This window comes from Corylus avellana, chromosome 2, assembly GCF_965113065.1.
Source record: "Corylus avellana chromosome 2, dhCorAvel1.hap1.2, whole genome shotgun sequence".
In the NCBI taxonomy this organism is placed as follows: Eukaryota; Viridiplantae; Streptophyta; class Magnoliopsida; order Fagales; family Betulaceae; genus Corylus; species Corylus avellana.
The window spans coordinates 6,788,635-6,804,121 of record NC_142491.1 but is presented as its reverse complement, the minus strand read 5'-3'; the positions used below and the strand labels follow the sequence as shown (position 1 = coordinate 6,804,121).

Here is a 15,487-nt window from a genome sequence, read left to right as displayed (position 1 = left end):
GAACTAATCATAGGTAACAGAAAGGGAATTAGAAAAGAAAAGCGGAATGTTTTACTTCTAAAATAAACAGGAATTCACAAAACTCGCTAATTTTTTGTACCTACTGAAAAAAGTTCCACTTAAGGCACCCAACAAAATAAATCTATTTTACAGATTAAAAGGCATGAATGAAGTTCCATTTACACAAAACTGTTCCATTGGATATCCAATATATACAAGGAGGGGTGGGTGACCCAACATGCTCCCCGGTTGATACATGCCAAAAAAAAAAAAACAGGCTAAGTAAATGACCCCATCCAATAACTTCTTAGACCCGAATAAAAAAAAAGACATAAATTTTCTCCAAACTGTGATATTGGAAGTCACTTGGTGAATAAACCTGTCATGTGCTTCTCACATACCTTTTTTTTTTTTAAAAAAAAAATAATTATATGGAAAACCATGCAATCCTGAAATGCTAACTAAAAAATTATGTGTTTCTTATGTGCCTTTTTCTTTTCTTTTTCTTTTTCTTTTTTTTTTTTTTTTTTTTTTAATTTTTTAATTTTTTTTTATTATGTATAAATGTTTAGATATATTGTTGTATTTAAAATGTTGAGAGCAAACACATTGTTACAAGAAGGGTGCGAATATACATATAAGTACATCTTTATTTGCATACCCAAACAATGTGGGACGCCACACCACTTGATGAATGACAAGTTATACATAAATAAGTCGCCACTAAACTTCTGCATATATTCACCAGAAAATAACTAAAAGCCCACAATAATGTATCTTCAATAAATTAATGAGATGGGGTAAGTGGAGAACAAGTCATTAACGTCATATACAATTATTTTAAGCCTAAGATGAGCATCCACTTTCTTACAATATGATTCTGATTACCTAATACAACCATATAGTTCTTCTTTATTATCAATAATTTCTGTAGAATAATGGTTGAGTGGGTCAAATTAGTCGGCTAATAAAAGAAATGGAAATTAATTGTGCATGGGAAAGTGAAAACAACTATCAACAGATATATTACATTATCTTATATGAGAGGAAGAGTCAAAGGTATCTTTCATTATCTTAAGAGAATCCATTGAACCTAAATGACAAAAGTTACCACATTGTATCTATCATTTAAAAGAAAACTGATGCTATTGATGAACCAAGCTCCTCAGTTGATACAATGCTAAAAATAATAATAATAATAATAAATAAATCAATAAATAACCAAAAATGGGCCAAATAAATAACCCAGTCCAGTAACTTCTTAACCCAAGAATCAAGAAAAAGGCAGTTTTTGTAGACGTCCAGAAGATTGGCTCCTCTAAGCCTTTCCAAGTCTCAAGCCCAAAAACTATTAGTGCTATCTAAGACTCCGGCCTTTCCAAGTCTCATGCAAACTTGTTCTTCAAAAATTTCTCGCCAGTTTTCCTGCTATCCCATTCCCACAAAGCTAAGTCTTGAGATTTGAAATGTGTGACAAAGCTCGACTGGCTATAGCTGTAGAGTGCCAAGTTTGTGGAAAATTTTCATCTCCTGAGAAAGAAAAGTATCTGCAATTGTAGGTCTGTACCAAGGATTGATTGTAAGTAAAAACATCATATAGGCTCCGTTTCTTTCGACCTAAAATGGTTTTCGTCGAAAAATTTAGGAAAGTCATTTTCCCTGAAAATGTTTTCTGCTGAAAATATTTTACGGCATTTACCGCGTGCACGGAAAATCAATTTTTTTAATATTTTTTTTTATACATATTTTTTCATTAAATCATATTAAACTCTAACTTACAAAAATTTCCCGACCAAGTCTTAGAGGTGTCCTAACTGAGTCTTGCAAGGACCCCATTGGGACTCACCCGGGACCCGCCCGTACCCCGCCTAGACCCTATCAGGACTAGTCGAGATCAGCCCGAGAGCTTGATAGGACCCGCCCAAGACTCGACAAGGACATTTTTGTAATTTAGTGTTTAATATGATTTTGTGTACACACCAAATACTGGAAAATGTTATCCAGAAAAGTGTTTTTTGCTGAAAACATTTTCCGGCGTCAAGGACTTGACTGGGACCCGCCTGAATTTCCATACATGCCAAATACGAGAAAATGTTTCTAAGAAATCATTTTCAAGGAAAATGTTTTTTGCTGAAAATATTTTTTGACGAAAATATTTTCCAACGAGTCTCGGGCGGGTCTTGGGCGACTACCGGTCAAGTTTAGGCGGCGTTCTGGGTGGGTCCTAATCAAGGACCAGGCAGGTCTCGGCAAGTCCGATCAGGTCCTGGGCAAGTCCGGTTGGCATTTAGTCAAGTCCCAGGCGAGTCCCGGGAGAGTCTCGATCTAGTCCCGGGCGAGTCCAGGTCAAGTCTCGAGCGGGTCCTGGGCAGGTCCAAGCGAGTTCCGGTCAAGTCTCGGCGGGGTCCCGACAAGTCCGATCAAATCCCTGGTGGGTCCGGTTGGGTCTTAGTCAAGTCCCAAGTGAGTCCCAAGCGAGTCCTTATCAAGTCCTGGGCGGGTCTCGAGCAGGTCCTAGGCGGGTCCTAGCTGGTCTTGTTTAGGTCCTGGTCAAGTCTCGGGTAGGTCCTGGGCGAGTGCCGGGCGGGTCTTGGTCAAGTCCCGAGCAGGTCCGGTCGGGTCCCAGGCAGGTCTTGGCAGGGTTCTGGGTAGGTCCCGGGCGGGTCCCAGCAGGGTCCTGGACAGGTCTTGGCAGGGTCTGTCGATTTGAAAATGAGATGCTAAAAGTCGGAAAATGGTTTCAAAACCATAAACCATTTTCCGAAAAGTAAAGAAGAATTTTTAGTCAAAAGGAAAATATTTTCTGTTGACCACAATTTTACGTTGCAGCAAACACCGTAAAATGCAGAAATAATTTTGTAGAAACCATTTTACGTCGAAAGAAACAGAGCGGTAATGTTGAGTTCATCAACCAAAAACATCGTGTAACATTTAGCTTTACAAATAACTTGTAAAATGACTGCATCCACAAAAGAACAGGCTTTCTCGCTGTCATACTTTTAGATCAAAATTCATAAAGAATGAATGTGCACAGGTTATCCTTACGAAGAATTCAATTTTCCAGATCATGCATAAGCATTAATGACGTTTCTTTTTCTCCTGATAGCGAGAAAATGAAAGGAAAACAATTTCATAGTAGCATATCTGAATTGTGTTAGGGGTGAACACCAATTTCAGATACATAACAGAATTAATTTATCCTTCTTTCCTCTTTGTGCAAATTAAATAGTCACACTAGCACCAAAAAATAAACTTATAATGCAAAATAATAATCAAGCAACCCACAAGTAAGACACTAAGATTTTTACGTAGAAAACCCTCTAGTGCAAAAGGAAAAACCATGAGACCTAGTTCAGTCAAATATTTCACTATCAACAATAATGAATTTATAATTGTCTTTACTAAAGAAATATATAGAGCTTATCACCACATCAAGAATACATGCATTCTTGGATTAAACATAAATTCGTCATCCTAAAAGTGGATTCTAACCGGAATAAAGAAATGAATCTCTAAATCATCATTTCAAAAGAAGGCTTTCATTTTTCTTTAACTCAAAGACCCAATTACCGAGAAGAAATCTTTTCTGTCAATGATATAAATACAAATTAAAAGTGTTAGTAATCAAATGAAATATCATTGATATCTTCTATCACACACGTCAATATAGAAACAAGAAGGTTCTGGGCATTTAGCACCCAGCCTAAGCAACGAGGGGCAAACTCTTTTTATGTGTTCCATCAAAGATAAATTTTATTGATAATTAATTAACCCATTAATATCTTACACTAAAAATCCATATATATAAAAGAAAAAGTTTGAGGAATTTATTACGAGAAACAAGAGGATCATATTTGTAATTATCTGATTGATTGAGAAGAGCAATTACCTACCTCTTGTACGTGCATATATTATAATAGAAAATGAGACTGTTGCAAAGCTTTGAGCTGATTTAATATATTCCTTCCTTATCAATCGCTATGTAATCGACATCAGGAATCTTTCACCGTTCTTTTCCTTTCTTGCTTTGCCACTGCTTCTTCAACAAATTAAGGGCATCTGCTGATCTCTATAAATAAAATTTTCCTGCCACTATATCACAATTATTTTTCTCAGGGAGAGGGGGAGAGAAAAATAGATTTAAATTGTTGTGACAAACCAATGTTTGGATCGCAAAGATGTAGAGAAGAAGACAATAAAATTAACTCAATCACACAGGAACACCGAGATGTAGTACAAAGACTGGTGGAGAGAAACCACTCAAAACCCAACAAAAGATAATTTGGAACTGACCGGCTTTGTTTAGCCAAGAGACAATGCCATCATCTAATAACCAGCTACAGTTTCTCATCTAAAAAATTTGATAATTGAAGGCATCAAAGCTACTTTTCCTTCAGTTGGCACAATGCAGGCTAAGGCTGAGGATAAAGAAAGAAAGCACCAGGCAAACGTACCTGCATTGTTTAATCAACAGATAATGTCAACATCTAATACCCAGCTGCAGATTCTCATCACAAAAATCTGATAATTGAAGTCATCAGAAAATGCACAAGCATCAGTTGAAATCACCAGTCACCCTAACAGATATCATACAGTAGCCACAAAAAGTCCTCCGCTTCCAATGATTACGTTTTCCCACACAACAGCTATCAGAAGAAAAGATACTGATTGGTAATTCAAAGCCTACACTTGAGCAAGTAACTAAATTTTCGGTACATATTCATAAGCAAATAACTAAATTTTTAAATCGAAAAATGGATAACAGCACATTCATAGTAGCAAAATAGAGGGCAAACCAAGAAATGCTACAACAAAGATCAACTTTGGTATTAATTAAATAATCAGTTTGGTAATCAAACACATATGCCGAAGAATGAAGTTGCTGAGACAAAATCATTCACTTGTTTTTCTTCCTGTTTTGATAAAAATTCCAAACTCAAAAAATAATTTCACTTTTGATAATAGAGGGCATTTACAATGCAAGTCCAGCTCCGTTGAGAAAGTGAGGAGGGGAATCCTCTTAAGAGGAAAATCCCCATTGCGAAGGAGATTGGCATATGGCACTAGTCACTAACAAAGGAAAGAGACCCTGCAAAAGTACCCACAAGTGGTAAAAAAACATTACCAGACGGTGAAGTAAAAGAAGAACTCACCAGTGGTAAAATACTCTGGCATTCATGGATCACACCACATATTCTATACGTCCATCTTTGCTTCTTGTACTCGTAATCTGAGCTCGTCAATCTTCTAAATTCTGTTGATTCAAAATTTTCATACAATTAATATTAGAAAAACCCAAATTAGGCGATGATAAAACAAAGAAAAATTTATCAGACAAAGAAAATATTAGAAAATCACATATATGAAAGAATTGAGAAAGTTATTACAAGAAGCAAGAGCATCATATTTATTATTACCTGATTGAGTACCCAACTGTAAAAACCGAATATACTGTTGCCGCCTTCGAGACCATGTGCATGTATTATAAGAGAAAATGGGACTCTTGCAAGGCTTTTAGCTCATCCAAGATATTCGTCCTTATCAATCACTATGTGACTGACGTTTGGATTAATCTTTCGCCATTCTTTTCCTTTCTTGCTTTGCCACCGTTTCCTCAATAAAGGGCATTTTTGAATCCTTACTATAGAAAGGGAGGTAGGCAATCCCTCTTTTGGCATTTTCTTGAGCTTAGGGCAGTCACGGACCGTCAATTCTTGAAGGGAGGTGAGGTGTTGAAGCCCTCTGTTGTCCACAGATTTCATATTTGGAAATCCCCAGATAAGAAGAGAAACGAGACCGAAAGGCAGCAACGCTGGCTCTGGAAACGACTCCACATCTTCAAATTTACTAGCGACTGCAAAATGTCTAACGGAGGGGAGTTTTTGCAAACCCCATCCCCCTCGCCTCTCAAGGAGTTTGTCACATTTATCGACCCGAATATAGGAAACATTGGAAGGCAAGCCCCCTTCGGGAAATGACTCAACTCTTGGACAATCAACTATATGAAGAAACTTAAGAGAAGGCAAGAGTACATGCATCTTTTCCGGTAGTGACCTCAACCTCTCACAATCTTCAACGTAAAAGAATGTAAGGTTCGGGGCACGGATTCCTCCTTTTGGAAAAGATACTAAATTGGGGCAATGTATGATCGTAATACGCAAGGTCACTAAATCACGTCCATGTTGTTCTGAAACTGTAAAAGATTCCATATTATTACACTCCTGGGTATGTATATGAGAAAGCTTTGGAAATAAATCTAACGGAAATGACTTGAGGGAATCACAACCGTGCAACTCCAAGCTTTCAAGGGATGAAAAGTCTAAGTGTGTTGGGAGCTCTAACTTCATACATCCCCTGATTTCTAATCGTTGAAGACAATTGTTGGAGGCCACCATTCCATTGGGAAGGGACTCCAATGCGTCAAATCCTCCAACTACGAACTCTTCCAATTTAGTTGGCAATTCCTTTAACAGAGCCTCATTACAATGTCTTAGCTCCAATTCCTGTACATCAGGAGCTCTTGGAAGTGAACCCACTAGCTGCAGACATTTATGAATCTGAAGTTTGGTTAAAGAAGGAAGATAGACGGGCAACCCTCCTCTCAGCTTGGGGCATGAAACAATATAAAGCTCTTCAAGTTGAGGAAAAGTACCACCTTCGTTTTCAGAACCAAAAGAAGACCATTCCTCCCACTTCAACATTTGCTCGAACCTTCGAACTTTCAGGGCTCCAAATGGCTTAACTGATGAAGAATCGCTGCAATAAAACTCGCGGTCCACTTTAACAACTCCTTCAAATCCAACAATAGAGAGGTCCTGCAAAGATGGTAGCTGCCCAAGTGGTGGCAAGTTGGGACAATGTTTACAATTTTTTAGGTGAAGGGACACTATATTAGAGAATGAATGATGCCCAACCCAATTTGGAAGACATTCACCGCCATAGTTGTTGATAGTGAGGCTTTTCAAGTTACTATGGGGTAGAAGATTGTCAAGTACAGATTTTTGACATTTTGAAACATTAGTAGCCAATGCATTCCATTCCAACACCAACTCCTTCAAATACTTATTGTCTTTCAAGCATGCTTTGAGAGCATCCGTAGGAGATACAATGTTTTGGAGCTCTGAAATAGAAAGCTTTCCTCGAAGATTTGCAAGTTTTCCCAACTCTTCCATGCAAGCCCCACTATGTTTGCTGACGATAAATTTAGTTAATGTTTGTAGACATTTTAGTCTACCCAATTGCATTGGCATCTCCTTTATGGCAGTTCCACCGATATCAAGATGACGCAAGTTAATGAGTTTCGACATATCTCTTGGTAATGCTGAAAGATCTTTACACTCTGATAAATTCAATGTTTGCAAATTGCACAACTTACATATGGAATTAGGCAACCTTTTAATTGGAGTGGAAGAAAGGTTCAAATAACGTAGATGCTTAATTTTTCCAATTGATTCAGGCAACTCAGTCATATTTTCATAGTGAGATAGAGATAGCACCCGCATGCATCTCAGCTTTGGCAATAAATCAAGTGGTACTTTTTTTGTTAAGTAAATGCCCTTACGAGGCGGGTTTGGTGGCAATTTTAATGGCAAGAATGTGTGCAACCGCCTAGCCTTATAAAGAACCTCAAACTTCTTAAAGTTATCAAATCTTGTTCTGGTATATGACAAATGGCGAGTCTTGCTCACAATTTCATGAGAATGATCAATCTCTAATCTAAAGGTAAATTGTCCAGATACAAAATTTGCCAAGTCATTGACAAGATCGTGCATCACAAAACTTGATTTATCATCACCTGATTGCTCTAACAAAGATCTTGATGCCAAACCAAGGAAGTAATCATGACCAATCTCTTCCATTGGTTTATTTTTGGTTTCTTCTATGAAACCTTCTGCCATCCATAATAAAACCACTTGATCTTTTTCTAAAGCATGATTTTTAGGAAATATTGAACAGTAAGCAAAACATTGCTTTAAATGTGAGGGAAGATATTTGTAACTTAATCTTAAAGCTGGAAGAATGTTTGTATTGTTTATTGGCGAATCCCATAATTCACTCTTCAATATCCTTTCCCACTCATCAACATCTAGTTTAAATCGCAAAAGACCCCCAATTGCCTTGGCCGCTAAAGGTAGACCATCACACTTTTTCACAATTTGTCTACCTATTACTTCTAGCTCCGGACGTGCATCAAAGTTATAATCGCAAAATGCATGTTTCGCAAATAGTGACCAACAATCTTCTTCCAATAACGTCTTTAAATGATGATCAGTTGGAATAGTGCGCATGATTGATGCAACACCTTCATTGCGTGTTGTTACAATGACCATACTTCCTTGTGCCCCAGATTTAAATGGATTGCTTAAGACTTCCCAGTAAGCTTTATCCTCATTCCATACATCATCTAAAACAAGTAGGAATTTCTTCCCCACCAATTGCTCCTTTAGTGTAACTTGAAGTAGATTTAAATTCTTACTATTAGCATTAGTCAACGAACCGACTTCCTCTAGAATTGTTTTAGTAATTCTAAACACATCAAACTCATCTGAAACGCATACCCATGCCTGAAGGTCAAAATGCTTCTTTACCCTCTCATCCTTGTATACATGTTGAGCAAGAGTGGTCTTGCCAATTCCACCCATACCGATTATGGGAATCACACACAGATTTTCATTGCCAGTTAAAATATTATCTGAAAGCAACAAGCTTATTATTTTTTCCTTATCATCATCCCTACCAAAAATACTAGATTCTTGGACCAAAGAAGTTGTGGGCAATCTTTTTGATGATTCTCTTCCAACACCTTCTCTCAGACCCATATGCTCCTTTTGTTTTGCTAGAAATTCCAATCTTTCATGTACATCTTTTATCTTTGGTTCTATCTTCTTGAAAAAGGAAGAGGTAGAGATTTGGGTTCGTACCTTTCTTACAGCAGTTTGAAATTCAGCATCCACCTCGCATTGCAAGGCTTTAGTAGCAATCTCATCCAAGATGTCGTCTGCATCATAGACAGCATCTTTCAGGTCATCGAGCCACTTTCTCACATCAGGTTTTGTAACTTGCTTGTCCTCCGCGTCTTCGAGCACTGCATTCACGGACCGCAACGTTGTCTCCAACTTCTTTAAGACTCCTTCGTTGAGTTTATGCTGCCGAAAGAAGTCCACGAACTTGGGAGATGCCATCCTATCAAATAACACTTGGAGGAAGGCCGAGAGAAACGCTCCTCCCACTAAGGCCTCAGCCATAATGGTTTCTGGTTTGGAATGGAAGAAATGAAAGGAAATGAAGGAAGGTGATTGCAAAGAGCAGAGCAAAGTGAGATAATTGCAAGCTATATATGTTTTGCTTTTTACACCAACAACAATATACACGGGAAACAGTGGAAGAGAGAAATTGACAAAGAAGAAAGAAGAGAAGACCAAGTCCAATTGAATGTGGTGGACTCCACACCACGTGATTGAATCAGAGTATTCAAAGAAAACAGAAAGCTCGAAGCTGATGTTTTAGCGCCTTGTGATGCAGTCCACCAAAAGTCTTTGTTTCATTAGTTGTATGGAAATGAATGAGAGAAAAACTACCGCTTTAGTTTCTGCTTGTCTTGTATTACTCATAAAAGAAAAGAATTTGAAGCTTGGGTTTTGAAATACAGGAATTTATTGATTCGGTCTTGAATTCTAAAAATTACTTGTTTTATTATGGAATAATGAAGTCCCTAAATAAAGATTCAAAGTTCTAATTCAGTTCAATTATAGCAAGATGATAGTAATTTCCACATTTGACAAGTGGGCTCCTAGTTTTAAATTCAATTTTGTTAAATTAACCATTTTGGCTTTGTTCTCCATTATCAAAACAAAAACATTAAAACACAAAATACTCAAAAAAACACTCAATTGTTTTCACATTTATATCATAACAGAGAGACCAAAAACAGCATGGGAGGCAGGCAGTTCCACTTATGCGGCCTCAGCCATGTTCTTTGGTTTTTAATGGAAGAAGGAAAGGAAATGAGGGAAGGTGATTGCAGAGATTACAATGGAAGATCAAATGAATAAATTTATTAGATTATGTTATATGAGAGGAAGAAACAAATGTCTCTCTTTCAATAATATATCTTCTTTGGTTGGGCTGCTTGACTTGAATATTTTAGGAGGGTTTGGTGATTGCAGACAGCAACCTACCCCATTTTCTGTTATAATCCTGCACATGATCAGTTAGGTAATTGCCCTTCTCAATCAGCTAATTATAAATATAATCCTCTTGCTTCTCCTAATAAATTTCTCAAATTCTTTCATATATATATATGGATTTTTAATATGAGATATTTTCTTCGGACTGCGTTGCTCCATTCAAAGTGGTGGACTCCACGTACACCACGTGATTGAATCAGAATAATCAAAGAAAACGAAAACGAAGAAACTGATGTTTTAGCTCCTTGTGCTGTAGTCCGCCAACTAGTAATATCATGGAAGGTGAGCAGGGAAACCCTTTTTTTTTTTTTTTTGCTATTAAAAAAAAATTTCATATATTTTTATTTCAAAATATTTCCCAGCCCATAGCCCAGCCCCTTCATTTTAAAAACCCAGCCCCTCCAAAAATTAGCGCAGCCCATAGCCCAGCCCAAAAAAAAATTTTAGGTCAGAATTTTTTTTCTCTCTTCCCCTTCACGCCGCGTCCCCTTTTCATTTCTCGATCTCTTCCCCCAAACCAAAATCCCTAAAATTTCCCCCTCTCTCCTCTTCCTCCCTCATTCTCTCTCTCTCTCTCTCTCCGGCGATTCGATCAAAAAAGGCTTGGAGAAAGGGAGAGAGAAGCAGGCCTGCAACCTCAGCCATGTTTTCTTCTTTGCAAATCTGAGGAAATGAAGGAAGATGAATGGAGCAAACGGGAGAGCAAAAAGAGATTGCAATGAAAGAAAAGAAAGAAAATGTGGGAAATGGAGGAAGATTATGAGTGATATGAGATGCGCCTTAATACAAAAGAAGGCCAACTATGAGTTGAAGTAGGTTCTTTAAACAATATTACAAGACCAAACAAAAAAAATGCCCCAATTATGGGGCAAAATAGGAGCCCACTTTGGGCTAAAGTGAGAGCTAACTATTGGCTGAAATGTGCCTGGGCTTTAAACAATACCAACAGGCCAAACAAAAAATGAGCCAACTATGGGCTAAAGCCAATTTTGGGCTTAAGTGAGAGCTAACTTTGGACTGAAATAACATGGGTTTTAAACAATAACACCAACGTTGAGAAAAAAATAGGCCAACTATGGCCTAATGGATGGGCAACTTGGCCTCTTTCGATTTTTTTTTTTTTTTTCTCGGTTTAATTTTTTTGTTTCAAGAATATCCTGTTCGTGGATTACATTAGGCTGCAGTAAGGAGTACCTTAGTCTCATAACCAAACAGACCTAAATTCCAAAATCTAAACCAGGATATCATATTCCTAAACTAGAATAGGAATATATGTGCACTGAAATAGCAAAATAGGAATTAAAACAAACCTCGAACCCCAACACACTTCTTCTCCTCCACAAAACAAACCTCTGAAAATCTAGCGTGAGATGAAGCCCATAGCTTTGGCAACTTTGGTAGCAGCGTCGTTACTATAGGAATAACCGTAGGTGCTCTCATGCTAGTTGAGTTATAGTTTGACTTAGGGGTGATATGAAAATAATCCCAAGCACTTTCCCTTTTGGGATTCGACCTTGAGACCTTTCATTCACAAACCGTTAAGAGTTAGCCTGAATGCCACTAGACCACCATTGAGAGGTGAGTAGCGAAACTTGGTCCTTGATAAGGAATGATATTAGTTTCAGTTGATTTTTATTTTTTATTTTTTTATGATGTTTCAGTTTATCTTAAGTGTACGGAAATGAATTAAAGAAAAATGATCCTTTTTTAGTTTATGCTTTACTCATAAAAGTGCAAAACAAAAACAAAAAAAAAAAAAAAAGGAGAGAAATTGAAGTTCGGCTTTTGAATATATATGATTCAGGATTTTATTGGTTTGGTTGTGATTTCTTCAAGCTGGTTGTTTTATTATGAAATTGAAGTCCCAAAATATGATAGTAATTAGAGAAAAAAATGAGGAAATTGCACAAGTGGAGGTGAATGTTGTTGTCAATGGATGCAGTACTACTATCTTTTTGAGAGGAAGAAGCAAAGGTCTATCTCGGTACAATTTTTCCTTGGTTGGCTGGCTTGACTTGGGTTATAGATGTAGATTGCCAAGTTCGTTGAAAATTTTCATCTCCTGAGAAAGAAAAGTATCTGCAATTGTATGTCTATACCAAGGATTGATTGTAAGTATAAAAACATCATGTAATCTTGGGTTCATCAGCTAAAAACATCATGTAACATTTAGCTTTACTAATAACTTGAAAAATGATTGCATCCGCAAAAGAACAAGCTTTCTCAATCTTCAGGCTGTCATCATTTTAGATCAAATTCCATAAAAAATGAACCTGCACAGGTTATCCTTAAGAAGAATTCAATTTTCCAAATCATGCATAAGCATTCATGGAGTTTCTTTTTCAACTGATAGTGAGAAAATGAAAGGGAAAACAATTACATAGTAGCATATTTGAATTGTGTCAGGGGTGAACACCAATTTCAGATACACAATAGAATTAATCTACTTATCTTTGTGCAATTTAAATGGTCACACTAGCACCCAAAAATAAATTCACAATGCAAAATAATAATCAAGCAACCCACAAGCAAGACACCAAGATTTTTACGTGGAAAACCCTACAATGCGAAGGAAAAAACCACGGGACCTAGTCCAGTTAAATCTTCTACTATCAACAATAATAAGTTTACAATTGTCTTCCCTAGAGAAATAGCTAGAGGTTATTACCACTTCAAAAATACATGCATTCTTGGGTTAAACATAAATTTATCACCTTAAAAGTGAATTCCAACAAAAATAAAGAAATGAATCGCTAAATCATCATTTCAAAAGAAGGCTTCCATTTTTCTTTAACTCAAAGACCCAATTACTGAGAAGAAATCTTTTCTGTCAATGATATAAATACAAAAGTGTTAGTAATCAAATGAAATATCATTGATATCTTCTGTCACACATGTCAATATATAAACAACAAATAAAACTTTCCTGCCACTATATCACAATTATTTTTCTTAGGGAGAGGGAGAGAGAAAAATAGATTCAAATTGTTGTAACAAACAAATGTTTGGGTAGAAAAGAAGACAATAAAATTAACTCAATCATACAGGAACACCAAGATGTAGTACAAAGACTGGTGGAGAGAAACCACTCAAAACCCAACAAAAGATAATTTGGAACTGACCTTGCATTGTTTAACCAAGAGACAATGCAGGCCATCATCTAATAATAACCAGCTACAGTTTCTCATCTAAAAAATTTGAAATAGAAAATACACATACATGTGGATCAGATGATGTGAGAATGAACTCCCCAAAAAAAGATACTTATTGATAATTAGCAGGTTGAAAAAAGCAAGTACCTAATTAACTGGAAAAGCTGCATATACAAAGAAACTTCTAAGATCAACAGGACTTCAGAAAGCTTAATTAGCCATTTTCATTCCTCCTGAAGCAAGGCAGCACCAATAAAATGTATCTATTTAACTAAATAAATAAAATAAACATAATCTTTTCATCTTATTTTGGAAGAGAAGATGAAGTGGGATAAAACAAAAACTTGGTAAGAATTTTATTTGCATGCACTCAAAGAAAAACAAAAGAAAACGCTTAGGATTAAAAAGGAAGCAACATTGAAAACTGACCTGCTTTGTCCAATCAACAGGTATCTAAGACCCAGCTGCAGTTTCTCATCTCAAAGTTTTGATTACTGGAGGTATCAGAAACTGTACTAGTTTCCAATTGGTGCAATGCCGGCTGGATATAAAGTAGCCTGGTATTTTGTTATGTTAAATCAAATCAGCCACTTTAACAGATATCATACAGTAGCCACAAGAAAATTCTCTACAGCCATTGATTACCTTTTCCCATGTTCCAGCTTTTGAGAGAAAGGAATACAGAAGAGCAATTCAAAGCCTACACTTCAAAAAACAGAACAAAGTTCCCATGATCTCGATTTGGCACCACACCATAAGTCCAACAAGTCGCCACTCAACTTAAGAACATATTCATTAGAAAATAACTAAATGCCTGAATCAATAAATAATGACACTTACATTGGAGTTATTAGATATTATATGTAATGTTTAATTTTCTTTTCAGTTAGAGAAATGTTAAGTTTCTTATGTTGAACAAATGGTCTAAATGTAGTTCATCAATATAGTATAACCTAGCTGATTGGTAGCAATGTTTGGGGGGGGGGGGGGAGTTTGTCGCTTTTAAGTTATAAAGGATGGGAAAAAGGAGGTAGAGGGTTTATGCTTCAAATCAGATAAGAAAAGATAGAATTTTTACCGGTTTGACTATGTATGAGAAACGATAGGAAAATAGAAGGCAAACCAAGAAATGCTAAAAAAAAGATCAATTTTGGTATTGATTAAATAATCTGTTTGGTAATCAAACACATATGCTGAAGAATGAAGTTGCTGTCACTTGTCTTTCTTCCTGTTTTGATAAAAATTCCAAACTCAAAAGAGAATTTCAGTTTTGACAATTGAGGGGATATACAATGCAAGTCCAGCTTCGTTGAGAAAGTGCGGAGATCTAGGAATTCCCTTAAGAACAAAATCCCCAATGGGAAGGAGATTGGCATGCAGCAGCTACTCAATTTAAACTACCCACAAGTAATGGAATTAAGGACAGACAGTGAAACAGAGATATATAGAAACAGAAATCAGTGAACAAACCTGTATATTCACACAAAGCATCCTAAGCTTTAGACGGACTTCACAATAATTTCAGGTAGTGAAATTTAAGAGACCAAGCCGTTGATTATCATCACCAGAATGGTGAAGTACAAGAAGAACTCGCAAGTGGTAAATTGAGCTCGTCAATCTTCTAAATTCTGTTGATTCAAAATTTTCATACAATTAATATTAGAAAAACCCAAATTAGGCGGTGATAAAACCAAGAGAAATTTATGAGACCATGAAGATATTAGAAAGCCATATATATGAAAGACTTTGAGAAAGTTATTAAAAGAATTATAATTAGTTGATTGAAAAGAGCAATTACCTAATTAAATGTGAAAGCTGAATATGTTGTTGCCGCCTTCGAGATATTATAACAGAAAATGGGACTCTTACGACGGGGCTTTTGGCTCATCCAATATATTCTTCATCATCAATCAATATGTGTTCGACGTTAGGAATCTTTCGCCGTTCTTTTTCTTTCTTGCTTTGCCACCGTTTCCTCAACAAAGGGCAATTTCGGATGTTTATTATAGATAGGGAGGTAGGCAACCCTTCTTTTGGCATGTACTCCAGCTTAAGGCAGGTCCCGACCGACAATTCTTGAAGAGAGGTGAGGTGTTGAAGCCCTCTCTTGTCCAAGGATTTCATATTTGGAAATAAGAACATAGAAAG

General features: G+C 36.6%; 1 protein-coding gene and 1 pseudogene across 4 annotated transcripts in view; both read right to left on the bottom strand.

Annotated features, from left to right (window-relative positions):
* Window positions 1–15,487, bottom strand: part of LOC148587264 (putative disease resistance RPP13-like protein 1 pseudogene) — a 49,338-nt pseudogene that overhangs the window by 29,204 nt on the left and 4,647 nt on the right. The gene's annotated exons all lie outside the window — the stretch shown is intronic.
* Window positions 4,285–9,317, bottom strand: LOC148587265 (putative disease resistance RPP13-like protein 1). 3 transcript variants are annotated; one of them, XM_088513174.1, is made up of 3 exons: window positions 5,418–9,317; window positions 5,154–5,254; window positions 4,285–4,454 (listed from the first exon to the last, which is right to left on the bottom strand). In XM_088513174.1, exon 1 carries the CDS (start codon window positions 9,243–9,245, stop codon window positions 5,520–5,522), a length of 3,726 nt encoding a protein of 1,241 aa, XP_088369300.1. In that variant the 5' UTR covers window positions 9,246–9,317; the 3' UTR covers window positions 4,285–4,454; window positions 5,154–5,254; window positions 5,418–5,519. The 3 variants fall into 3 exon arrangements, with proteins under 3 accessions (XP_088369300.1, XP_088369299.1, XP_088369298.1); XM_088513173.1 differs by having other exon boundaries at window positions 4,977–5,254; window positions 5,418–9,296; XM_088513172.1 differs by having other exon boundaries at window positions 5,154–5,247; window positions 5,418–9,296.